A 25,855-nucleotide genomic window follows, 5' to 3' on the forward strand; every position below is an offset into this window, starting at 1 on the left:
AACTTCCAGGTGCAGGCTTCAGAGAGAATAAATTATCTTAAGGTCTCTGTTTTAATGTTAATGATGGTTAGTTGTGCCTGAATTCCAAAGGAAGGAGGGTATCATGAGATACATCCAACCATCCATTTCTATCATGGCCTGACGTCCTGTCTTAGGTTAACTTTGGAATGCAATTGACCAAGAGGAGGGGTCCATTCTGTTGGCTGGGGCTGCTTAAAATTTCATTTTTGGTTTACAGTACCATCCTGAGGCTACAGTAAAGAATGCAGACTGAGAGCATGGCCAGAAACAGGTTATGTTGGTAAACCAGGTTGAGTGTCAAGAAAGGTTAAGAACGAGAGAAAAGAAGAACATTAGCTAGCAAAGCTGGGCTTGTTAGGTACATGAAGACTCCTTCAGAGAGAATAGATGGTAAATGTTTCTTTTCAGACTTTTAAAGGTATCAGATTCTCAGTCTCTCCTGGATATGAGAAAGGCAGAGAAATGTTGGGGTTATCAGGCCCAACACCAGGTGGTGGGGGTGACGAAGTCCGGCAGAGTCAAAGGATTGAGAAAAAGACAATTTGAGAAGTAAAGTGGGACCAGGGGGCCATCGCGACTGTGGAGGCTGCAAAGTCCCCAAGCTCTGAGAGCCCATGCTATTTATTGGTAATACAACAAAGAAACAGGTGGTGAGAATGAGGTGATCAAAAGGACAGGTGTGTGATGAACAGCTGTGATGGTTTAGCATTTTTAAGGAAGATGTTCTGCTACTTGAGATAATGGGAATACAATCAATCTAGGAGACTAGGAAGGCTAGAAGCAAGGAGCCAGCAAGTCTAGACACATTCCAGAGGACATTATGTCAGACATGCAAGCCCTGCCTCAGCTTTCTTCTCGATATTCAGTTTTTTCCCAACATGATCCCTTTCTCTTTTTTGTAAAAGAGAAGTATCATTATTACTATCACTATTACTAGATATCATTATTAGTAGCATAAAAGGTGGCCTCTTTTAATTGAGAAGGCAATTGTAGGCTGTGAAGCCTTTAATTGCCAGTTGGTGATCTAGCTTCATTTTTCTTAGCCCTTATTCAAACTGGAGTCATTCTGGTTTGAATGCTTCCCACATATCTCCCCTTTCCCTTTTACAAGAGGACCCTTAATCCTAGGGGTTGCAGAAGCATGAAGGTCCATCTTCTGTAACTTCATGCTGAATAGAGGGGATGATATTCTTGCCTAACTATTAGGGTCTCTTGTATTCAGGGTAGAAAGGAGCTGAGTCAGGAAGCATTGGTCCATTAAGCATCCATGACTGTAGTCGGTCTTCATTCCTTCTTTGCATTCAGGTTCAACTGTCTCATGGCTCATACTGGGGGAACCCGGTCCATGGTTGGAATCCATGGGTCCCTCCAGTCTCCCATTCCATGGTCATACACATCTTGAGGGCATCCACATGGTTCATTTATCTCCTGCAAAAACACAAGCACACCCTCACCTCCATGTTAGTAAATCTACTGAAACAAAAGCAAAAGCTTTTGTGTCTGTAGCTGGGAGGCCACTGATAATGAGAAACAGGCACCTTCTAACAGAATGCACAGGGAAAGCAAATCAAGGCTTTTCAGACCTTCAATTTGGGTCCACTATATGCTGTGGCTCATGATAGATCTTCAGATGTTTGGTGGGCACCCACACAGGCACCTGATTGTCACCTGGAGAGACACAAGCAAAAGCTTTTCCCCATAAAATTATCTTTAGGCAGGAATTGGAGGAAGTATATTCAGAGGTAAGGAGAACTTTGGGGCCTAATGGCTTCCTGATGTTTGATAGGTGTTCCCTCGGAAGGTAGGAATTCCCTTTCTCTCCATATTGCTGTGTGGGCATGGAGGACTAGGGAAGCATACTTACAGTCTGTATATATATTTACCCTTTTTCCTTCTCCTAATTCTAGTGTATAATGGCCCTTACTTTTGCTAGGATATCTCTCCCTAACAAAGGATTGGGGCTTTCAGGCATAATTAGAAAGGCATGTGAAAAGAGTAAAGTTCCCAAGTCACAACTTAGTGGCTGGGAGAAGTATCTAGTGACTGCCTGTTCTTGGACCCCTCGGATAGTGACAGATCTAGAGAACAGTTGTCTGGGACAAGAGGGTAAGACTGAGAAGGCTGTTAACCTCCTGGCCCTCAATGGTCAAGCATACCTGGGGAGGGTGATGGCATGGGCTGGCATTTGCCCTGAGCACCCTCAGTCCTGCTGCTGGATCATCTGGTTAGTGGCTTCTGACTCAGAGGACCTTCATCCTCTCGGGCAGTGGGCCTTCCAGTGATTCCCTTGACATAAGGGGCATGGACAAGGCGGTGGCTTTTTTCTATTGGGACAATCTTTTTAAAAGTGTCCTTGTAGACTGCACTTGAAGTAGGCCCTATTAGGCATTCAATTTGCCCAGTCTTTCCCTTTTTCAAAGCCGCCAAATACCACTTGCCTGAAGGCTATGACTAAAGTGGTGGCTTTTTTTCTTTTTTAATCCTGTTTGTCCCATTCCACCTGCTACTCCTGATCTCTATTATAAAAAACTGAGGTTGCCAAGTTCAATAGGGTTTCTAAGTTTTGCTCCAGGCCTAAGGCAGACTTTTGAAGTTTTTTCTAATGTCTACAGCTGACTGAGCGATAAACTTATCCTTTAAGATTAGTTAGCCTTCAGTGGAGTCAGGTGACAGAGAGGTATTCTTCCTCAATGCCTCCCTTTGTCTCTCCAGAAGAGAAGTAGGATTTTCTTCCTTTCCTTGTATTATAGTGGACATCATTGAATAATTCATAGCCTTCTTCCTAGTTTTCCTTAGTCCTTCCATCATGCAAGTTAGCAAATGTCTGCAGCACCAATCTCCATGTTCTGATTCTGCGTCCCAATGAGGTTCTACACTGGGAACTGCCTGCTGGCCTGTGGGGAATTGTTCTCTTTCCTCTGTTGTCATCCTATCATTGACCTGACTGAGATACCATAGATCTCCAGACTCTCAGGCTGCAGTTATGGCGGCACTTCTCTCATTTGGAGTTAGTGTCTGATTTAGCAGTAATATTATATCTATCCATGTGAGATCAAAGAATTGTCCCAACCCTTGTAAAACATCAATATAGCCATCAGGGTTATCTGAGAATTTACCTAGGTCTATTTTAATTTGTTTCAAGTCTGAGAGGGAAAAAGGTACATACACTCTGAGTGGCCTGAATTCTCCAGAATACATCTTGGGGTGTTTTTGCCTTAGGGGGAACGTTTCCCATCTGAAAAAAGAACATAGGGGTGACAGCACCCCTAGTCATTTTCCGATGAGCATTAGTCCTAGAGCATCCTCTATGGTCCTAGTAATTGTTCCTTTCCAGGGTGCATAACCACCCATGGACCTCTGCTTATCAGATTAGTTATGCTCACCAATGTAGCAGTCCTGCACCTGTTTTCCTGCCTTTCTTCACCACAAAGAAAGGGGTATGGGCTGCTGGATTCTACTGGTCCTTTACCAGCATGCCCAACATTGCCTTTGTGCTCAGAGGTGAGTTCTAGAGCTGGGCTAGGTTCCTGAGTATTTCATAACAACCCAACTGCCCCGTCAAGATGCACTCCCATAAACAACTGTTCTTATGCAAATTCATTTCAGAGAGGGTGTAGGCAATGTTTTGAGTCAGGATTGAGATAGAGTTATTTATTTTATTTTATTTTTGAAGATAACCACTTTTCCAAAGTGAACTTCCTTTATATCTACAGACTAGACATAAGGAAGGCCACAAGACTAGAAGTTAGGATAATACATTGTACACCGTTAACTTTTAGCAAACTTTACTTTTGTTTAAACCCTTGTAAGTTTGGGATTTCAATTATCCTTTGCTGTCTATAAGATCTTGTTTAGTCTAAATTAACTTAGAGTTAGTATAGATGGTTCCTTCCTGGTTCTGTACTTTAAGGCTTGGCTGAGTACAAACAGCTTGCATGTTTGAGCAGACCAATTATTAGGCAATTTTTCTAACTCTGCTTCTACAAGAGTTTCCCTATCAATTACTGAATACCCACTGTGTGTGTGTGTGTGTGTGTGTGTGTGTGTGTGTGTGTGTTCCTCAATCACATGGGAGGAGCCATCTATTGTCCTGTCCTGAATGGAATTTCTCCTAAGTCTTGTCGGTCCTCTGTATGGTAATTAAGATTTAAATCCCTCGTTAGTAAATCTGCTGGGTTAAGGGAATTTTCAGTGGTTAATGTTAAATCACCTTTTCCTCACAGAATAGCCCCATGCTTTAAGATTTTTACGTTATTATGCTACCCTTTTGCTTTTTTTTTCCTTAGGGTAGCTCTGAACTGGTGAGGTGTGCTCACAATTAGGTTTCTTCTAAAAGTTATTTTTCTACTTTCTTCTGCTAGTGAAGCAGTTACCGCTACAGATTGAATGCATTTGGGCCATCCGTGGGTTACTGGGTTAGGATTTTTGATAGAAAGGCTGCTGGTTGTCAGTGGTCTTGAGAGGTGAAACCAACTGGGCTTCTGGGTCAGGTGGGGACTTGAAGAACTTTTGTGTCTAGCTAAAGGATTGTAAATGCACCAATTAGTGCTCTGTGTCTAGCTAAAGGATTGTAAATGCACCAATTAGTGCTCTGTGTCTAGCTAAAGGATTGTAAATGCACCAATCAGGAATCTGTAAAAACACACCAATCAACACTCTGTGTCTAGCTAAAAGATTGTCAATGCACCAATCAGCACTCCGTAAAAATGCACCAATCATTGCTCTTTGTCTAGCTAAAGGATTGTAAATGCACCAATCAGCACTCTGTAAAAACACACCAATCAGCACTCTGTGTCTAGCTAAAGGATTGTAAATGCACCAATCAGCACTCTGTGAAAATGCACCAATCAGCAGTCTCTGTCTAGCTAAAGGATTGTAAATGCACCAATCAGCACTCTGTAAAATGGACCAATCAGCACTTGGTAAAATTGACCAATCAGAAGGATATGGGCAGGGCCAAATAAGGGATTATAAGCTGTCCACCAGAGCCAGCAGTGGCAACCCACTTGGGTCTGCTTCCTTGCTGTGGAAGCTTTGGGCTTTTGCTCTTCACAATAAATCTTACTGCTGCTCAATCTTTGGGTCTGCACTACCTTTATGAGCTGTAACACTCACCATGAGGGTCTGCAGCTTCATTCCTGAAGTCAGTGAGACCATGAACCCACTGGGAGGAACAAACAACTCTGGAGGAACAAACACCAGCTTTCAGAGCTGTAACACTCACTGCAAAGGTCTGCAGCTTTACTCCTGAAGTCAGCGAGACCACGAACCCACCAGAAGGAAGAAACTCTGGACACATCTGAACATCTGAAGGAACAAACTCTGGACACACCATCTTTAAGAGCTGTAACACTCACTGTGAGGGTCTGTGGCTTCATTCTTGAAGGCAACGAGACCAAGATCCCAATGGAAGGAATAAATTCCAGACACAGTTTGGTGACCACAAAGGGACTATCACCTATCGCCAACTGGTGAGCACCATTGGACCCATTTCACTTGCTATTGTGTCCTATTTTTCCTTAGAATTCAGGGGCTAAATACCAGGCACTTGTCAGCCAGTTAAAAGCAACTAGGGCAGCCACCAGACTAAAGACATGGGTGTCAGGCTTTCTGGGAAAGGGCTCTCTAACAACCCCCAACTCTTCGGAGTTGGGAGCACTGGTTTGCCTGGAACCAGCTTCCACTTTTCTTGTACTTCTGGGCTGAGCCAAGGGTCAACAGAGAGGAAAGCCATTCAGCTCTGGGGTTCGACAACAAGTTGGTTGACCCTGGGGCCATGAGAAGAACTGTCAAGGTGAAGTGCTTTCAGACTACGCCCTTGTTTACACTGACAACAAGGTAGTATTGGAGTGTCATAGGGTCATGGGGAATACCTTCAATGATCAATTATAGGTTTTAAATTTACCCTGGTTTTAAAGGAATAGGGTACACTGCTTTTTCTTTAACTACTTGTATATCTCTTTCTTTCTCCTTTGTAGGTGGATTTTGGAAACACAGTGGAAGGATGTTTGCTCGTTGCCCCCATTTGCCACTATAGGAATATGTGCCTCCCTTTAACTTACTCAATTCATTTTCATCCTGATCTATTATGTTGTCATAGACCCAGTTCCAGTTGTTAAAGTACTGGGTTATCAGTTCTAAGGCCCTGGCCAAGGAGCCAAGGCTTGGAGATTGTATTGCAAGGGGGATAACCTGGGTAGAAATTGGGGAGGAGAGCATCTTAAAAGGAAATGTGGTCCAATTAGCTATATTCTGTCCTCCCTGCTGGATTGTAGTTATGGGAAATTGCCATTCTTCAAGGTCTTCCTTGGCTCTAGCCTTTTGAATAGAATTTTGTATAGCACCACTGACTGCTCCAGGTTTTAATGTTGCAGCTACAGGAGCAGTAAGTTTTGTAGCTAATTCATCTTCTCACACATTAAGAGGAGAGAGAGGAGGTGGCCCTTCACTTAATTCAGCATGTGGAGCTGATGGGCTAGTAAGACATGCTTTTTTCAGTTTCCCTTTATTTCTTTAATTTCCTCCATTTCCTGTTCCTCACATTCAAAATCTGAGGTTAGGTTTTTACACTTGTCCTCCTCTTCCTCATCTGAATCTGCCTCATCATCTGTTTAAAATGGCTCAAGAGCTGCTTTTATTAGCGCCCACATTGACCAAACCGAGACTGCAATTTTTCCTCCATCTTTATATACTTTTTTTAAATCTCTGCCAATTCTCTCCCATTCATCCAACTCCATAGTCCCTTGTTTCGGAAACCATGGGCAAAACTGCTTCACTGCACTAAAGAGTGATAACAAATTCTGAGTACTAACATTCAAGCCCCCTCTTCATAATAAATGTCTTAAGAAATTTAAATAAACAGAATGTCTGCATTCACTTTGTCCCATTGTTACCCTGATTCTTCCGAGTGCTCCACTTTCCCACCGAGCTTCTTTTAGATGTCCTTGGGTGTCCTTTGATGATGTGTCCTCTGCTTTCACATAATCTAGAGTTCCTTCACCAGGGTCTTCATCACCCCACATTGGGCAGCCAGGAATGTTGGGATGATCAGGCCCAACACCAGGTTGTGGGGCAACGAAGTCTGGTGGAGTCAAAGGATTGAGAAAAAGACAGTTTGAGAAGTAAAGTGGGACCAGGGGGCCATCAAGACTGTGGAGGCTGTGAAGGCCCTGAGCCCTGGGAGCCCATGCTATTTATTGGTAATCCAACAAAGAAACAGGTGGTGAGAATGAGGAGGTCAAAGGACAGGTGCATGATCTACAGCTGTGATGGTTTAGCATTTATAAGGAACATGTTCTGCTACTTGAGATAATGGGAATACAATCAATCTAGGAGCCTAGGAAGGCTAGAAGCAAGGATCCAGCAAGTCTAGACACATTGCAGAGGGCTTGGGAAGCAAGCCCTGCCTCAGCTTTCTTCCCAAAACTCAGCTTTTTCCCAGCAGAAAGAGGGCAGGCCATGGCTGCATTAATAGATATTCTCTATAGATGTACATTTCCCCTCATAAAAGATGGCTTTGCAAGGCCACCTCTATTTGCTAGCCAAGTGGCAGCCATTTCAAAATATGTCAAAGAAATATATTTTATGGTAAAATAGTTTAATTTTTCCTGTTCACATCAGCCTTTTCTGTTTTCTCTGCAATTCCTTCTGTCAGGGCTCTTCCCTGTAACGCTTCTCCCTCTCTCTTTCCCTACTCAGCTCAATCTGTTCTGATGTCCTGAGCAATTCATTTCCAACCCCTAACATGCATTTCCCATTCTGAAATACAAAAGCCCTTTACTTAGCACAGTGTAGGCTCCATAAAAGAATGTATGTTTCTATTATCACCCTAGCATGTTCTTAAGATCATATCCTTTACTGCATTATGATTATAAAAATGTCCTTCTTAGCTATGCAGAATGCTTCCCCAAGAGGAGTTCTGATAAACATACAGTTCTCCCTCTTGTTACACTAATATCCAAATTTAATCCAAACATTCCCCATTGAACACAATAGCCTCACCACCACCCACCCACCCTCTGCCAGAATAGTTCACAGGGACTGGCAGGAAGTGGGTGACATCCACTTGTCCATGGCCATCTGTAAAATGACCAAAAGGTAAATAAGAAAGTGAGGAACTAGAAGGATGAATGATCTGGGTGACAGACTTAAGAGCTCTGAATGCACAGAGCTGGGGTGGCTTACCAATGCCTGGCACCTTGTCCTCCTCTAAGTATCAGGTTCCCTGCCCTGGAGCATTGCTGTACTAGCGGGGAGGTCATGTTTCCCAAGGATCAGGAGGAGTGGAAAAGACGGACGGGCCTTCTGCTCTACGAGAACTATGGGCAGTCGGAAACGGTAGGTGGTGCAAACCAGAAAGTATCTGAGACAAGTCTCAATTAATTTAAAAGATTATTTTGCTAAGGTTATTGACACGCACCTGGGAAACAGGTTTGTGCCTTTCTCCAAAGATGATTTTGAGGGCTTCAATATTTAAAGGAGAAAAGGCAGATATTGGGGAAAAATGGAGAAATTTTCTAAACGTGAGGTAGATACGAGGCAAATGGTTGCATTCTTGTGAGTTTTTGATCAGCTGTTTACATGTGAGAGAAGGGTAGAGGAAGAGTCACTTGTGCATTCATCTAGATCAGTGAATCTGCATTTTTATGTAAGATAAACATAAGTCAGAGAAAGCAATTGGGTACATATTTGTCTCAGGTGAGCAGAGGGATGATTTTTGAGTTCTGTTCTGTGTCCTATACCTGTGAAGATGAGCTATCAATGTCAGGGTGAAATTTAACAGAACTGTTTTATTGTAATGATCTTGGGGCCCACAAGGAATTTCTTAGTGGGAAAATTGTGGGGGAAGCATGTACTTTTGTTTTGTTTTTTATCTTTTTAGCTCTTATTTAGGAATAAAATGGGAGGCAGGTTTGACTGATGCAGTTCCCAACTTGAGTTTTCCCTTTGGCTTAGTGATTTTGGGGTTTGTTTTCCTTTCAAAGTGGAAAGGTCCCTTCTGGATATTCATGATGTGCTCAGCGATTGAGCCCAGCAGATGTGCTGAATTATGCCACATGTGCAGGACACAGCCCCATCGCATGCACAGCATTGTTTGATGCCAACCAGAGGCTCTAGAGTTCTAGGCTAATTTGTCCCAAATCTATCTGCAGAAAGAAAATGTACAACTCGTCATCTTATCAAGGGACCAATGTGCTGAAAACTCTTGGACAAAACCTTAAAAAGGCGTCTAAGGGCGTTTTCACACTGTCCCTGTGATCATCAGCTCAGAGGAGTCCCAGAAGGTGGGTGGCATAGGAGACTCTCTCCAGCAACATGGAGACCACCTCCTCCAGGAAGTCCTGTCAACTCCACTAACCCTTCCTAGGGCTGCAGAGGCAGGTGGAAGCTGGCTCAAAAAGTGCATTGCTTGGTGTTTAGGAGGACAACTCACAGGTTTGACTGTGGGATATTAGCAGGGTGGATGAGGGAGCAGAGATTTTCTGTATATGCCAAACACATATACACACAAACAGTGTCATTCCAGACTATCACTGAGCTGCCAGGTGGGTGGGGCATTTAGAGTATTATGCAGGTCTGGAAGTTCAAGGACCTCATCAATTACAGTGTGGGTGAGCATCTCTTCCAACACATTTGCAATCCATTTCCAATGCTGGACAGAGCCACTTTCTCCCTCTGTCTCCATCATCCCTCTAGCACATAGAGGATGACTGCTATCCCAGGCCCTGTGCAAAATTATTATTTTAGTGCCAACTCACATACTCAGCTGACATTATTTTGCAAAAAATATAATAGCAATTCAGTTAATTTGTCTGCTTCCAGACCTGAAAAATGCTGACACATTGGGCCTATGTTTGAATGGCTCATGGGTCATATTTGGACAAGGAGGAGGGTGGGCCAGGACAACACACTCCACCCGCGACTCCAATATTTGCAGCACTAGATGGTGCTTAATTTCTCAAAACACTTTCACATCTGTTCACTCATGTGTGCAATGTTTTTCACGTGCCTACAGTGTGAGCAGTGATGTGGCAGTGAGCAAAGATCTTCCTATCCCAGGAGCACAGACCTGGGTCCAAGTCTCAGCTCTGCCAATTACAGCTTTAAGACCATAAGGATATCATGTATGCTTTCTCACCTCAGCTCCCCCACCTTTAAATGGAAGTTATAATGCCAATCTTAACAGATTGTGATAAGGTAAATAAAAAGAAGTATATAATACCCTGGCTGGTGTCCCACCTGTTGTATATGCTCACATTGCAGCTGCTTTGGTCCTTGTTATTTTTGATGGTTATTGTTCCAGATGTTGGAAGCTCAGGGATAAATAGGGCAGTCTCTATTCTTGGGAAGCTCATTATCTACTGAAGGAAACAGAGAAGCAAAAATAATTATAATGCCCTGTGGGCTTCAATGGAAGTATAGGAGAAATGCTGCAGAAAGAGAATCTTTCCCTTGACTCCCCTTGGAGCTTGAGTAATAGCCAGTAGTCATCATTCGTTGAACACGTGGTGTGTGCCTTGTATTATGCAGAATTTTCCATACGCTTACAAGCACTCTGGGAGGTAAGTGTTATCATTATTGCCCTTTGATGGAGGAGATCAAGAGGGATTAATTGGCATGCAGTTAGTGTGTGGTGGAGTCAAGAGTCAAACCCTCATTGGTCTGATGAAAAGCCCGCAGCTACAGAAATAAATATATTTGTGAGAACAATAAAGGAGGAATCAAGTTCATCAGGAAGACAGATGAAGATAGGGCAGTGCTAACAGAGAGAACAGCACAAGCAATCCAGACAACCTCCACACACACTGGGGCATCCTGCAGGGTGAGATTCACAGGACTCTTCCTACAGATCACTGATGACAAAGGCGACATCCTGCCACCAAACACAGGAGGAAAAGTTGGCATGAGGATCAGTCAAGAAGTTGTGGCAGGATCCCTATCACTGCTCAACAGCCCTGAGTAAATGTTTGTTAGATGGACTAGTGGCCTTCCCCTAGCAAACTGACACATGCCTGTTCAATGGTGGGCATGCCACACCCCACATTATATGCCCACAGCCAGGGGAACACCCTGTTTCTTCTTTCTTTGTTTCCCCATTGGATTCTGTAGACTCTGCACTTAGTACAGAGCCAGACCACAATGGTTGCAGAAAATGACTGTGGAATAGAGTTGGGTCGACACCTTGAGCCTAGACCAAGGCCTTCCAGCTTCCCTACAAGGGCTCTTTGCACAGCATCCATTGGGAGGAATACTACATCTCTGAGCAGAGGATGCCGTGTATGATTGTGACTGCTTTGTGATCAGCCTAGCCTCTCTGATCAACCCAAATCTTCTTTCTTTTGTGAACAGGGACTAATTTGTGCCACCTTCCCGGGAATGAAGATCAAGCCGGGTTTCATGGGGAAGGCCACTCCACCCTACGACGTCCAGGTCTGGTCCTAAGGGCATTGGCAGGGAGCAGTTAGGGCTCAGTGGGGGTTGGACAATTTGACACCAGGTGACAACACCAGCCGCACTTCCCTGCTGCAGTCATCCTTCCTCCTGTCTTCTCATTTTTCCCTTCAGTTTCGTATGGAGGCCTCAGTTGAAAACTGCATTACTGTGGGCATGAACACTGCTGACCCTGGCAGCCAGGGCATCACACACAGTATGTAGGAAAGAATACCTAGAGGCTGCACTGGCAGCCCTCTCTAGCAAGTGGTGCTTTTCATTTTTGTTGATCAGTGTTTTCCAACTTGAAGACACATTGGTGACATCTACTAACTCATGAAACATAGACCCTTGGTTGAGTTTCACATTTGCTTATTTTAAAGGCTTTTGACAGTTTTATTCCATTTTCTGATGTTTCCTCCGTTATTTCATCCACACTGGTGTCCCATGCATAAGCCAGACAGTGCTTGGGTGGGGCAGAAGGGCTGGGGCCTCCTGCAGTGTATGATTCACAGGCCTCTTGCTACAGGTCATTGATGACAAGGGCAGCATCCTGCCACCCAACACAGAAGGAAACATTGGCATCAGAATCAAGCCTGTCAGGCCTGTAAGCCTCTTCAAGTGCTATGAGGTAATGAACCCCCATCTGCCCCCATCCTGGCCCCAAGGATCCCGACAGGGAGCTCTGCATCCTGAGGCTTCTTCAAGTCCTCTTTTATTTGCTTCAACTCAATGAAATGAATGAGTTTTCATTCAACTCGAAGCTCACCGTGCGTTCTCCCATCCTTTCCTGTCCTAACCCACCTGGGACTTTTGGGTTGACGGGGTAGAATGAAGACTGGCTTCAGAACCATCAGACTTGGGTTTCAATGATCCACTGTAGTCAAGAATATAGGCTGTGACTGGATTCAAATAATACCATCTCACTTACCAGCAACAGAGTGTAAACAAATCACTTATCCTCGCTGAGCCTCCAGGGAACTCTATTATCCCATTTTACAGAGAGAAAAGCTGCAGATTAAAAGCACTGCACATCATCTGCACATCAAATAAATGGTAGGTTTAGGATTTTAAAAAATTAGAAACCCAGGGATTATAGAAAACTGAGATGGATTACAAGGAAACCTGCTGAAACTCCTGATCAAATAAGCAATGGCCCTCCCAGGATAGGAATGGCCACAAAGAGGAAAATCTCAGCTTCCAATATTGGCCATGGAAGGATGACCAGATTCTGAAATTGATTTCAGACTTCATCTCCTTTCTCCAAAGACACTTTCATTGGTGGCTCTTCTGGTGTCACTGCCATCGTCACTCTGGTTTCAAGGGAGCGATGGTTCCTTTGTGATACTATTGACAAAAAGGGAACATACAGGCCTTACTTACCCTTACTTCTCAGCAGCACAACTTAAAGGCTGGATAAAAGAAAAATTAGGTCGGGCGGGGTGGCTCATGCTTGTAATCCCAGCACTTTGGGACGCCTAGGTGGCTGTATCACGAGATCAGGAGTTCGAGACCAGCCTGGTTGACACAGTGAAACCCCATCTCTACTATAAATACAAAAGATTAGCTGGGCAGAGTGGCATGCACCTGTAATTTCAGCTACTTGGGAGGCTGAGGCAGCAGAATCACTTGCACCCGGGAGGCGGAGGTTGCAGTGAACCAAGATTGCCCCACTGCACTCCAGCCTGAGTGGCGGAGCTAAACACCATATCAGAAAGAAAGAAAGAGAGAGAGAGAGAAAGAAAGAAAGAAAGAAAGGAAGGAAGGAAGGAAGGAAGGAAGGAAGGAAGGAAGAAAGAAAGAAAAATTAAACATGGGGTAACACATATATATTATATAATGTCCAGGCAACTTTGAGAACCACATATATAGATCTGCATATTACAATCATTTCAGGAGATTTTTTTAAATAGTAGTACTTAGATCCAACTAGAGATTCTGGTTGAGCTGAAATGGGGATAATCCAAAGCAGTATATTTAAAAAAAAAAAAACAAGATCTTGCTCTGTCACTGAGCTGGAGTGCAGGAGTGTGATTAAAGTTCCCTGTAGCCTGGACCTCCTGAGCTCAAGTGATATTCCCAACTCAGCCTCCCAAGTAGCTGGGACCATGGGCAGGTACCACCATGCCCAGCGAATTTTTTGATTTTTTGTAGAGATAAGGTCTCCCTATGTTGCCCAGACTAGTTTCAAACTCCTGGGCACAAGTAACCCCCCTGCCTCAGCCTCCCAAAGTGCTCAGATTACAGGTGTGAGCTATTGCACCCAGCTAATTTTTTTTTGATTGAGCATGATATATTTTATTTTCCAAAGAAGTCCTAACATATACCCACACCTACGTATCCGTGAAATGTTAGTATTCCTCCACTGAGACTTCTTTGGGTTTTTTTTCCCTTCTTGTTTAGGTAAAAGAATTACAGAATCACCATGAGGCCCAGCAGTTCTACTTCTAAGGCTATTTACTACCAAGAAGTGGCAGCAGGAACTTGAACAGATACTTGATTTTTTCTTTATATTTTATTTATATAAAATATAACATAAAATTACTCTTTTCACCATTTTTGAGTGTACAATTCAGTACTATCAAATAAAGTAACAGTGTTGTACAGCCATCACGATTACCCATCTTCAGAAAATGTTTACCATCCCAAACAGAAATTCTACTCAATAAGCCACATCTCACTGCCCCGGTCTCCAGCACATGATACTCTCTAATCTGCTTTTTAAAATCTGTGAATTTGCCTATTTTAGGTTCCTCATATAAGTGAAATTATACAACATTTGCCCTTTTGCGTCTGGCTTATTTCACTTAGAATAACGTTTTCAAGGTTCATCTATGTCTTAACATGTAACAAAATGTCATTCCTCTATAAGTCTGAATAAACTTCCACTGTACGTATATAACACATTTTGTGTACCCAGTTGTCTCTTAATGGACATTTTGGTTATTTCCACATTTTGCTTATTGAGAATGTTGCTGCTACGGCCACTGATGTTTAAGTATCTGTTCAAGTTCCTGCTTCCATTTCTTGGGTGTATAGACCCAGATGTGGAATTGCTGGGTTCCATGGTAATTCTATGTTGAACTTTTTGAAATAAATTACCAAACCACTTTCACAATGGCTGCACCATTTTATATACCCACCAGAATATTTTTGATCCATTTTGAGTTAACTTTTGTATGTGTTGTGAGACAACTTCATTATTTTGCAAGTGGGCATTGAAGTTTCCCAGCACTATTTGTTGATGGCTGACCTTTCTCCATGGAATGGTTTTGGCACCTATACTTAAATCAATTGACAATATATGGGAGAGTTTCTTTCAGGACTCTCTATTCTATTGCAATGATATGTCTATCTTTATGCCAGTACCACACTGTTTCTATTACTGCAGTTTTGTAGTAAGTTTTGAAGTCAGGAAGTGTGAGTTTTCCAACTTTATTCTCCTTTTTCAAAAATTTTTATTGACTTATTTTTTTGAGGCGAGATTACAAGACTGGCTAATTTTTGTATTTTTAGTAGAGACAGGGTTTCTCCATATTGCCCAGGCTGGTCTTGAACTCCTGGCCTCCAGCGATCCACCTGCCTTAGGCCTCCCAAAGTGCTGGGATTATGGATGTGAGCCATCACACCTGGCCTTTATTCACCTTTTTAAAGATTGTTTCGGCAATTTGGGGTCTTTTGAGATTCTACCTGCATTTTAGGATAGGTACTTCTGGTTCTGCAACAACAACAAAAAAGCCATTGGGATTTTGACAGGAATTATGTTGAATGTGTAGATAGCTTTGGGCAGTATTGTCATCTTAATATTAAGTCTCCAATAAATGAGTATCATATGTCTTTTCATTTACTTATCTCTTCTTTAATTTTCTGTAGTAGCGTTTTGTAGTTTTCGGTGTACAAGTCTTTTGCCTCCCTGATTAAATTTATTACTAGTACTACGGTCTTGTGTTCTTTTCGATGCTATTGTAAATAGAATTGCTTTCTTAATTTCCTCTTTGGAGTTTTAATTTTTAGTGCACAGAAATGCAATTGAGTTTTTGTGTGTGTATGGATTCTGTTTTTTACAACTTTACTGAATTTATTTATTAGCTTTAACATTTTTTTGAATGTCTAAAATTCTTCGGGTTTTCTATATATGGTCATTCCATCTGCATGCAGAGATAATTTTACTTCATCTTTCCAATTCAGATACCTCTTATTTCTCTTTCTTGCCTGATTGATTTGGCTAGAAATTCCGGGACTATGTAGAATAGAAGTGGTGAAAGCAGGCATCCTTGTGTTTTTGGTCTTAGGAGAAAATCTTTCCAACTTTCACCATTGAGAATAATATTAGCTGCCGGTTTTTTATATGTGGCCTCATCATGTTGAGGAAGTTTCCTAGTTTATTTAGTGTTTTTACCATGAAAGGGTATTGAGTTTTGTCAAGTGCTTTCTCTGCTTCAATTGAGAGAAAACCTTGTGGTTATTTTCTTTTCATCCTATTAATGTGGTTTATTATATTTGTTGATTTTTGTATGTTGAAACAGGAATAAATCCCACTTGGTCATGATGTATAATTCTTTTAAAATGTTTCTGGATTTGGTTTGCTAGTGTTTTGCTGAGATTTTTGCATCAATATTCATAAGAGTTATTGGTCTGTAGTTTTCTTCTCTTGCAGTGTTTGTCTGGCTTTGGTGTCAGGGTAATGCTGGCCTCATAGATTGACTTATAAAATTTTTCCTTTTCTTTAATTTTGTAAAAGAGTTGGAAAAAGATTGGTCTTAATTCTTCTTTAAATATTTGTCAGAACTCATCAGTGAAGCCATCTGGCCTAGGCCTTTTCTCTGTTGGAAGGTTTTGATGACTAATTTTACGTCCTTATGAGTTACAGATCTATTCAGAGTTCTATTTCTTTGTGATTCATGTTTTTGGTAGATTGTGCATTTCCAGTAGTTTTTCCATTTTATCTAGGTAAATGGAATACAATTGTTCATAGTATTCTCTTATAATTCTTTTCATTTCTGTAAAATTTTAGTAATTTTAATCTTCACTTTTTTATTAATCAATCTAGCTCAAGACTTGTCATCTCTTCAAAAGAAATAACTTTTGATTAAATTTTCTTTGTTGTTTTTCTATTTGCCATTTTATTTATATGAACTCTAATCTTTATTTCCTGCTTCTGCTATGCTAGGGTTAAGTTTGCTCTCCTTTTTCTGATTCCCTAAAGTGTAAGGTTTTTGGCTTGAGATCTTTCTTTTTTTTTTTTTTCTTTTTTTTTTTTTTTATTATTATTATTATTATTATACTTTAGGTTTTATGGTACATGTGCGCAATGTGCAGGTAATTTACCTATGTATACATGTGCCATGCTGGTGCGCTGCACCCACCAACTCGTCATCTAGCATTAGGTATATCTTCCAATGCAATCCCTCCCCCCTCCCCCCACCCCACAACAGTCCCCAGAGTGTGATGTTCCCCTTCCTGTGTCCATGTGTTCTCATTGTTCAATTCCCACCTATGAGTGAGAATATGCGGTGTTTGGTTTTTTGTTCTTGCGATAGTTTACTGAGAATGATGATTTCCAATTTCATCCATGTCCCTACAAAGGACGTGAACTCATCATTTTTTATGGCTGCATAGTATTCCATGGTGTATATGTGCCACATTTTCTTAATCCAGTCTATCATTGTTGGACATTTGGGTTGGTTCCAAGTCTTTGCTATTGTGAATAATGCCGCAATAAACATACGTGTGCATGTGTCTTTATAGCAGCATGATTTATAGTCCTTTGGGTATATACCCAGTAATGGGATGGCTGGGTCGAATGGAATTTCTAGTTCTAGATCCCTGAGGAATCGCCACACTGACTTCCACAAGGGCTGAACTAGTTTACAGTCCCACCAACAGTGTAAAAGTGTTCCTGTTTCTCCACATCCTCTCCAGCACCTGTTGTTTCCTGACTTTTTAATGATTGCCATTCTAACTGGTGTGAGATGGTATCTCATTGTGGTTTTGATTTGCATTTCTCTGATGGCCAGTGATGGTGAGCATTTTTTCATGTGTTTTTTGGCTGCATAAATGTCTTCTTTTGAGAAGTGTCTGTTCATGTCCTTCGCCCACTTTTTGATGGGGTTGTTTGTTTTTTTCTTGTAAATTTGTTGGAGTTCATTGTAGATTCTGGATATTAGCCCTTTGTCAGATGAGTAGGTTGCGAAAATTTTCTCCCATTTTGTAGGTTGCCTGTTCACTCTGATGGTAGTTTCTTTTGCTGTGCAGAAGCTCTTGAGTTTAATTAGATCCCATTTGTCAATTTTGGCTTTTGTTGCCATTGCTTTTGGTGTTTTAGACATGAAGTCCTTGCCCATGCCTATGTCCTGAATGGTAATGCCTAGGTTTTCTTCTAGGGTTTTTATGGTTTTAGGTCTAACATTTAAGTCTTTAATCCATCTTGAATTGATTTTTGTATAAGGTGTAAGGAAGGGATCCAGTTTCAGCTTTCTACATATGGCTAGCCAGTTTTCCCAGCACCATTTATTAAATAGGGAATCCTTTCCCCATTTCTTGTTTTTGTCAGGTTTGTCAAAGATCAGATACTTGTAGATATGTGGCATTATTTCTGACGGCTCTGTTCTGTTCCATTGATCTATATCTCTGTTTTGGTACCAGTACCATGCTGTTTTGGTTACTGTAGCCTTGTAGTATAGTTTGAAGTCAGGTAGTGTGATGCCTCCAGCTTTGTTCTTTTGGCTGAGGATTGACTTGGCGATGCGGGCTTTTTTTTGGTTCCATATGAACTTTAAAGTAGTTTTTTCCAATTCTGTGAAGAAAGTCATTGGTAGCTTGATGGGGATGGCATTGAATCTGTAAATTACCTTGGGAAGGATGGCCATTTTCACGATGTTGATTCTTCCTACCCATGAGCATGGAATGTTCTTCCATTTGTTTGTATCCTCTTTTATTTCCTTGAGCAGTGGTTTGTAGTTCTCCTTGAAGAGGTCTTTCACATCCCTTGTAAGTTGGATTCCTAGGTATTTTATTCTCTTTGAAGCAATTGTGAATGGGAGTTCACTCATGATTTGGCTCTCTGTTTGTCTGTTATTGATGTATAAGAATGCTTGTGATTTTTGCACATTGATTTTGTATCCTGAGACTTTGCTGAAGTTGCTTATCAGCTTAAGGAGATTTTGGGCTGAGACAATGGGGTTTTCTAGATATACTATCATGTCATCTGCAAACAGGGACAATTTGACTTCCTCTTTTCCTAATTGAATACCCTTGATTTCCTTCTCCTGCCTAATTGCCCTGGCCAGAACTTCCAACACTATGTTGAATAGAAGTGGTGAGAGAGGGCATCCCTGTCTTGTGCCAGTTTTCAAAGGGAATGCTTCCAGTTTTTGCCCATTCAGTATGATATTGGCTGTGGGTTTGTCATAAATAGCTCTTATTATTTTGAGATACGTCCCATCAATTCCTAATTTATTGAGAGTTTTTAGCATGAAGGGTTGTTGAATTTTGTCAAAGGCCTTTTCTGCATCTATTGAGATAATCATGTGGTTTTTGTCTTTCGTTCTGTTTATATGCTGGATTACATTTATTGATTTGCGTATATTGAACCAGCCTTGCATCCCAGGGATGAAGCCCACTTGATCATGGTGGATAAGCTTTTTGATGTGTTGCTGGATTCTGTTTGCCAGTATTTTATTGAGGATTTTTGCATCAATGTTCATCAAGGATATTGGTCTAAAATTCTCTTTTTTTGTTGTGTCTCTGCCAGGCTTTGGTATCAGGATGATGCTGGCCTCATAAAATGAGTTAGGGAGGATTCCCTCTTTTTCTATTGATTGGAATAGTTTCAGAAGGAATGGTACCAGCTCCTCCTTGTACCTCTGGTAGAATTCGGCTGTGAATCCATCTGGACCTGGACTTTTTTTGGTTGGTAAGCTATTGATTATTGCCACAATTTCAGCTCCTGTTATTGGTCTATTCAGAGATTCAACTTCTTCCTGGTTTAGTCTTGGGAGGGTGTATGTGTTGAGGAATTTATCCATTTCTTCTAGATTTTCTAGTTTATTTGCATAGAGGTGTTTGTAATATTCTCTGATGGTAGTTTGTATTTCTGTGGGATCGGTGGTGATTTCCCCTTTATCATTTTTTATTGCATCTATTTGATTCTTCTCTCTTTTTTTCTTTATTAATCTTGCTAGCGGTCTATCAATTTTGTTGATCCTTTCAAAAAACCAGCTCCTGGATTCATTTATTTTTTGAAGGGTTTTTTGTGTCTCTATTTCCTTCAGTTCTGCTCTGATTTTAGTTATTTCTTGCCTTCTGCTAGCTTTTGAATGTGTTTGCTCTTGCTTTTCTAGTTCTTTTAATTGTGATGTTAGGGTGTCAATTTTGGATCTTTCCTGCTTTCTCTTGTGGGCATTTAGTGCTATAAATTTCCCTCTACACACTGCTTTGAATGCATCCCAGAGATTCTGGTATGTTGTGTCTTGGTTCTCGTTGGTTTCAAAGAACATCTTTATTTCTGCCTTCATTTCGTTATGTACCCAGTAGTCGTTCAGGAGCAGGTTGTTCAGTTTCCACGTAGTTGAGCGGTTTTGAGTGAGATTCTTAATCCTGAGTTCTAGCTTGATTGCACTGTGATCTGAGAGACAGTTTGTTACAATTTCTGTTCTTTTACATTTATTGAGGAGAGCTTTACTTCCAAGTATATGGTCAATTTTGGAATAGGTGTGGTGTGGTGCTGAAAAAAATGTATATTCTGTTGATTTGGGGTGGAGAGTTCTGTAGATGTCTACTAGGTCCGCTTGGTGCAGAGCTAAGTTCAATTCCTGGGTATCCTTGTTGACTTTCTGTCTCGTTGATCTGTCTAATGTTGATAGTGGGGTGTTAAAGTCTCCCATTATTAATGTGTGGGAGTCTAAGTCTCTTTGTAGGTCACTCAGGACTTGCTTTATGAATCTGGGTGCTCCTGTATTGGGTGCATATATATTTAGGATAGTTAGCTCTTCTTGTTGAATTAATCCCTTTACCATTATGTAATGGCCTTCTTTGTCTCTTTTGATCTTTGTTGGTTTAAAGTCTGTTTTATCAGAGACTAGGATTGCAACCCCTGCCTTTTTGTGTTTTCCATTTGCTTGGTAGATCTTCCTCCATCCTTTTATTTTGAGCCTATGTGTGTCTCTGCACGTGAGATGGGTTTCCTGAATACAGCACACTGATGGGTCTTGAGTCTTAATCCAGTTTGCCAGTCTGTGTCTTTTAATTGGAGCATTTAGTCCATTTACATTTAAAGTTAATATTGTTATGTGTGAATTTGATCCTGTCATTATGATGTTAGCTGGATATTTTGCTCGTTAGTTGATGCAGTCTCTTCCTAGTCTCGATGTTCTTTACATTTCGGTATGATTTTGCAGTGGCTGGTACCGGTTGTGCCTTTCCATGTTTAGCGCTTCCTTCAGGAGCTCTTTTAGGGCAGGCCTGGTGGTGACAAAATCTCTCAGCATTTGCTTGTCTGTAAAGTATTTTATTTCTCCTTCACTTATGAAGCTTAGTTTGGCAGGATATGAAATTCTGGGTTGAAAATTCTTTTCTTTAAGAATGTTGAATATTGGCCCCCACTCTCTTCTGGCTTGTAGGGTTTCTGCCGAGAGATCCGCTGTGAGTCTGATGGGCTTCCCTTTGATGGTAACCCGACCTTTCTCTCTGGCTGCCCTTAACATTTTTTCCTTCATTTCAACTTTGGTGAATCTGACAATTATGTGTCTTGGAGTTGCTCTTCTCGAGGAGTATCTTTGTGGCGTTCTCTGTATTTCCTGAATCTGAATGTTGGCCTGCCTTGCTAGATTGGGGAAGTTCTCCTGGATAATATCCTGCAGAGTGTTTTCCAACTTGGTTCCATTCTCCCCGTCACTTTCAGGTACACCAATCAGACGTAGATTTGGTCTTTTCACATAGTCCCACATTTCTTGGAGGCTTTGCTCGTTTCTTTTTATTCTTTTTTCTCTAAACTTCCCTTCTCGCTTCATTTCATTCATTTCATCTTCCAGGGCTGATACCCTTTCTTCCATTTGATCGCATCGGCTCCTGAGGCTTCTGCATTCTTCACGTAGTTCTCGAGCCTTGGTTTTCAGCTCCATCAGCTCCTTTAAGCACTTCTCTGTATTGGTTATTCTAGTTATACATTCTTCTAAATTTTTTTCAAAGTTTTCAACTTCTTTGCCTTTGGTTTGAATATCCTCCCGTAGCTCGGAGTAATTTGATCGTCTGAAGCCTTCTTCTCTCAGCTCGTCAAAGTCATTCTCCGTCCAGCTTTGTTCCGTTGCTGGTGAGGAACTGCGTTCCTTTGGAGGAGGAGAGGTACTCTGGTTTTTAGAGTTTCCAGTTTTTCTGCTCTGTTTTTTCCCCATCTTTGTGGTTTTATCTACTTTTGGTCTTTGATGATGGTGATGTACAGATGGGTTTTTGGTGTGGATGTCCTTTCTGTTAGTTTTCCTTCTAACAGACAGAACCCTCAGCTGCAGGTCTGTTGGAGTACCTGGCCGGCCGTGTGAGGTGTCAGTCTGCCCCTGCTGGGGGGTGCCTCCCAGTTAGGCTGCTCGGGGGTCAGGGGTCAGGGACCCACTTGAGGAGGCAGTCAGCCCGTTCTCAGATCTCCAGCTGCGTGCTGGGAGAACCACTGCTCTCCTCACAGCTGTCAGACAGGGACATTTAAGTCTGCAGAGGTTACTGCTGTCTTTTTGTTTGTCTGTGTCCTGCCCCCAGAGGTGGAGCCTACAGAGGCAGGCAGGCCTCCTTGAGCTGTGGTGGGCTCCACCCAGTTCAAGCTTCCAGGCTGCTTTGTTTACCTAAGCGAGCCTGGGCAATGGCGGGCGCCCCTCCCCCAGCCTCGCTGCCGACTTGCTGTTTGATCTCAGACTGCTGTGCTAGCAATCAGCGAGACTCCGTGGGCGTAGGACCCTCTGAGCCAGGTGCGGGCTATACTCTCCTGGGGCACCGTTTCCTAAGCCCGTCGGAAAAGCACAGTATTCGGGTGGGAGTGGCCCGATTTTCCAGGTGCCGTCTGTCACCCCTGGAAGGGGAACTCCCTGACCCCTTGTGCTTCCCGAGTGAGGCAATGCCTCGCCCCTGCTTCGGCTGGCACACGGTGCGCTCACCCACTGACCTGCGCCCACTGTCTGGCACTCCCTAGTGAGATGAACACGGTACCTCAGATGGAAATGCAGAAATCACCCGTCTTCTGCGTCGCTCGCGCTGGGAGCTGTAGACCGGAGCTGTTCCTATTCGGCCATCTTCTGTCGAGATCTTTCTTAATGTATGTGCTAAAGACTGAATGTTTCTGTGTCCCCCAGGTTCGTATGTTGAAATCCTATCCCCCAGTGCAATATTTGGAGATGATTATATCATGAGCATGGGGTCCTCATGAATGGTGTTAGTGCCATTTTTATTTTTTCATTTTAGTAGTTTTGAGGGTACAGGTGGTTGTTGGCTACATAGATAAGTCCTTTAGTGGTGATTTCTGAAATTTTAGTGCATCCAACACCTGAACAGTGTGGTCTTTTATCCCTTACCCCCCTGCCAACCTTCTCCTCTAGTCCCCAAAGACTATTATATCATTCTTTGCCTTTGTGCCTTCATAGCTTAGCTCCCACTTAGAAGTGAGAATATATGCTATTTGGTTTTCCATTTCTGAGTTACTTCACTTAGAATAATGGCCTCCAGCTCTTTCCAAGTTGCCATGAAAGACATTATTTCACTGCTTTTTATGGCTTAGTAGTATCCCATGGTGTATATATACCACATTTTCTGTATACACTCATTGGCTGATGGGCACTTTGGTTGGTTCCACATCTTTGCAATTGCAAATTGTGCTATAAACACGCATGTGCATATGTCTTTTTCATATAATGACTTCTTTTTCTTTGGGTAGATACCCAGCAGTGGGATTGCTGGACTGAATGGTAGTTCTACTTTTAGTTCTTGAAGGAATCTCTATACTGTTTTCCATAGCAGCTGTACTAATTTACATTCCCACCAGCAGTGTAAAAGTGTTCCCACAACCATGTCAAAATCTATTGTTTTCTGATTTTTTTAACAATGGCAATTTTTGCAGGAGTACGGTAATATCTCACTGTGGTTTTAATTTGCATTTCCTTGATGATTAGTGATATTAGTGCCCTTTAAAAAGCAACTCCGGTAGGGTTCTCCAGAAGAGTGCCATTCTCCATGTGAGGCCACATCAAGAAGACAGCCATCTATGAACCATCACCAGACACCAAATTTGTTGGTGATTCGATCTTGCATTCCCAGCCTCCAGAGCTCTAAGAGATAATATCTATTGTTTATAACCCACCCAGTTTATGGCATTTTGTTACAGCAGCCTGAATGGGCTAAGACAGTGTATGTGTAAATTACCTTCTTAGCACTGTGTTTGCTACAATCTATAAGTTTTAATATGTTGTGTTTTTTATTTCATTTGTCTCAAGATAATTTCTAAATTTCCTCATGATTTCTTCTGTGATTCATTGGTTAATTAAGAGTATGTTGTTTAATTTTTCAAACATTGGAAAAATTTGTGATTTTTTAAATTTTTCCTACTGTTAATTCCTTTCATGTGACTTGATAACATGCTTTGTATAATTTCTATCTTTTAAAGTTAATTAATACTTCTCTTCTGGCCTAATATATGGTCCATCCTTGAGAACGTTCCATGTGCACTTGAGAAAAATGTGTGTTCTTCTGCCGTTGGATGAAGTTTCCTGTATATGTCTGCTAGGTCCAATTAATTTGTGATGGTGTTCGAGTCCTCTATTTTCTTATTGATCTTCTGTCTGGTTTTTCTACTCGTTATTGAAAGTGGTACATTAAATTCTCCAACTATTGCTGTAGAACTGTACACTTCTCCCTTAAATTCTGTCAATGTTTGCTTCATGTATTTTGGGGCTCTGAGGTTTATTGCTTATATGTTTATGATTATTATATCTTCTTGGTGAATTGGCCCTTCTATTAATATATAACATCGTTTTTTATCTTTTGCAATTGCTTTTGACTTAAACTTTATTTTGACCGGGCATGATGGCTCATGCCTGTAATCCCAGCACTTTGGGAGGCTGAGGCAGGTGGATCACTTGAGGTCAGGAGTTCGAGACCAGCCTGACCAACATGGAGAAACCCCGTCTCTACTAAAAATACAAAAGATTAGCCAGGCACGGTGGTACGCACCTCTAATCCCAGCTACTGGAGGCGGAGGTTGTGGTGAGCTGAGATCGTGCCATTGCACTCCAGCCTGGGCAACAAGAGCGAAACTCCAACTCAAAAAAAAAAAAAAAACAAGTTTTTTTCTGTTGGCTATTAGTATAACAACCCAAAACCCAAGCTCTCTTTTGGTTACTATTCACAGGGAATAAAATTTTTTCCATCCTTTAACTTGCAATGTATTTGTGTCTTTCTTTTTTTTTTTTTGAGTTGGAGTCTCCCTCTGTTGCCAGGCTGGAGTGCAGTGGTGCGATCTCATCTCACTGCAACCTCTGACTTCCTGGTTCAAGCGATTCTCCAGCCTCAGCCTCCCCAGTAGCTGGGATTACAGGCACGCACCACCACACCCAGCTAACTTTTGTATTTTTAGCAGAGACGGGGTTTCACCATGTTGGCCAGGATGGTCTCCATCTCCTGACCTCGTGATCCACCCGCCTCAGCTTCCCAAAATGCTGGGATTACAGTTGTGAGCCACCGCGCCCAGTAGAATTCATGTCTTTAAATCTAAAATGAGTCTCTTGTAGATAGTGTATATTTGGATCATGTTTTATTATCCACGTAGCCACTTCCTTCCTTTGGATTGGAAAGTTTACTCCACTTACTTTTAAAATAATTACTGATAAGGAAGGGCTTCTACCATTTTGCTATTTGTCTTCTGTGTGGCTTAATATTTTCTGGCCCTCATTTCCTTTATAACTGCCTTCTTTTACATTTAGTTTCCTTTTTGTAGCAACACATTTTTTTCCCTTCTGATTTTCTTTTGTTTATATTCTATAGATATTTTCTTTATGATTACTATATTACATACAACATCCTAAGGTTGTAACAATCTAATTTGAATTAATAACTACTTAACTTAAATTGCATCCTAGGGTTGTAACAATCTAATTCGAATTAATACCTACTTAACTTCAATTGCATAAAAAAAAAACTCTACTCCTGTACAGTTCCATCTTCCATTTATGTTGTTGATGTCATCTTGTACCTCTCAACTCAGTCCACAAAGGCACTCACATTGATCTAATATCACAAGTAGAAAACAGTATTACTTGCCATAAACAGAAGGCATTTATAACCATAACTATAGGCTTAAAAAAAAAACAAACAATTTTCTCATAGTCTACCTAAATCCTATTCTCATTGGAAGCTCTGATCCTGAAGCATGTCT

General features: G+C 41.7%; 1 protein-coding gene across 1 annotated transcript in view; it reads left to right on the forward strand.

Moving 5' to 3' along the window:
• Window positions 1–25,855, forward strand: part of LOC100444065 (acyl-CoA synthetase medium chain family member 1) — a 74,317-nt gene that overhangs the window by 42,645 nt on the left and 5,817 nt on the right. The window contains exons 7-9 of the mRNA XM_002826181.3: window positions 8,235–8,358; window positions 11,371–11,451; window positions 11,981–12,082. Of these exons, the coding sequence (XP_002826227.2) occupies window positions 8,235–8,358; window positions 11,371–11,451; window positions 11,981–12,082 (307 nt within the window). The remainder of the gene's footprint in view (window positions 1–8,234; window positions 8,359–11,370; window positions 11,452–11,980; window positions 12,083–25,855) is intronic.

The sequence above is a fragment of the Pongo abelii genome, chromosome 18 (genome assembly GCF_028885655.2).
Source record: "Pongo abelii isolate AG06213 chromosome 18, NHGRI_mPonAbe1-v2.0_pri, whole genome shotgun sequence".
NCBI lineage: Eukaryota > Metazoa > Chordata > Mammalia > Primates > Hominidae > Pongo > Pongo abelii.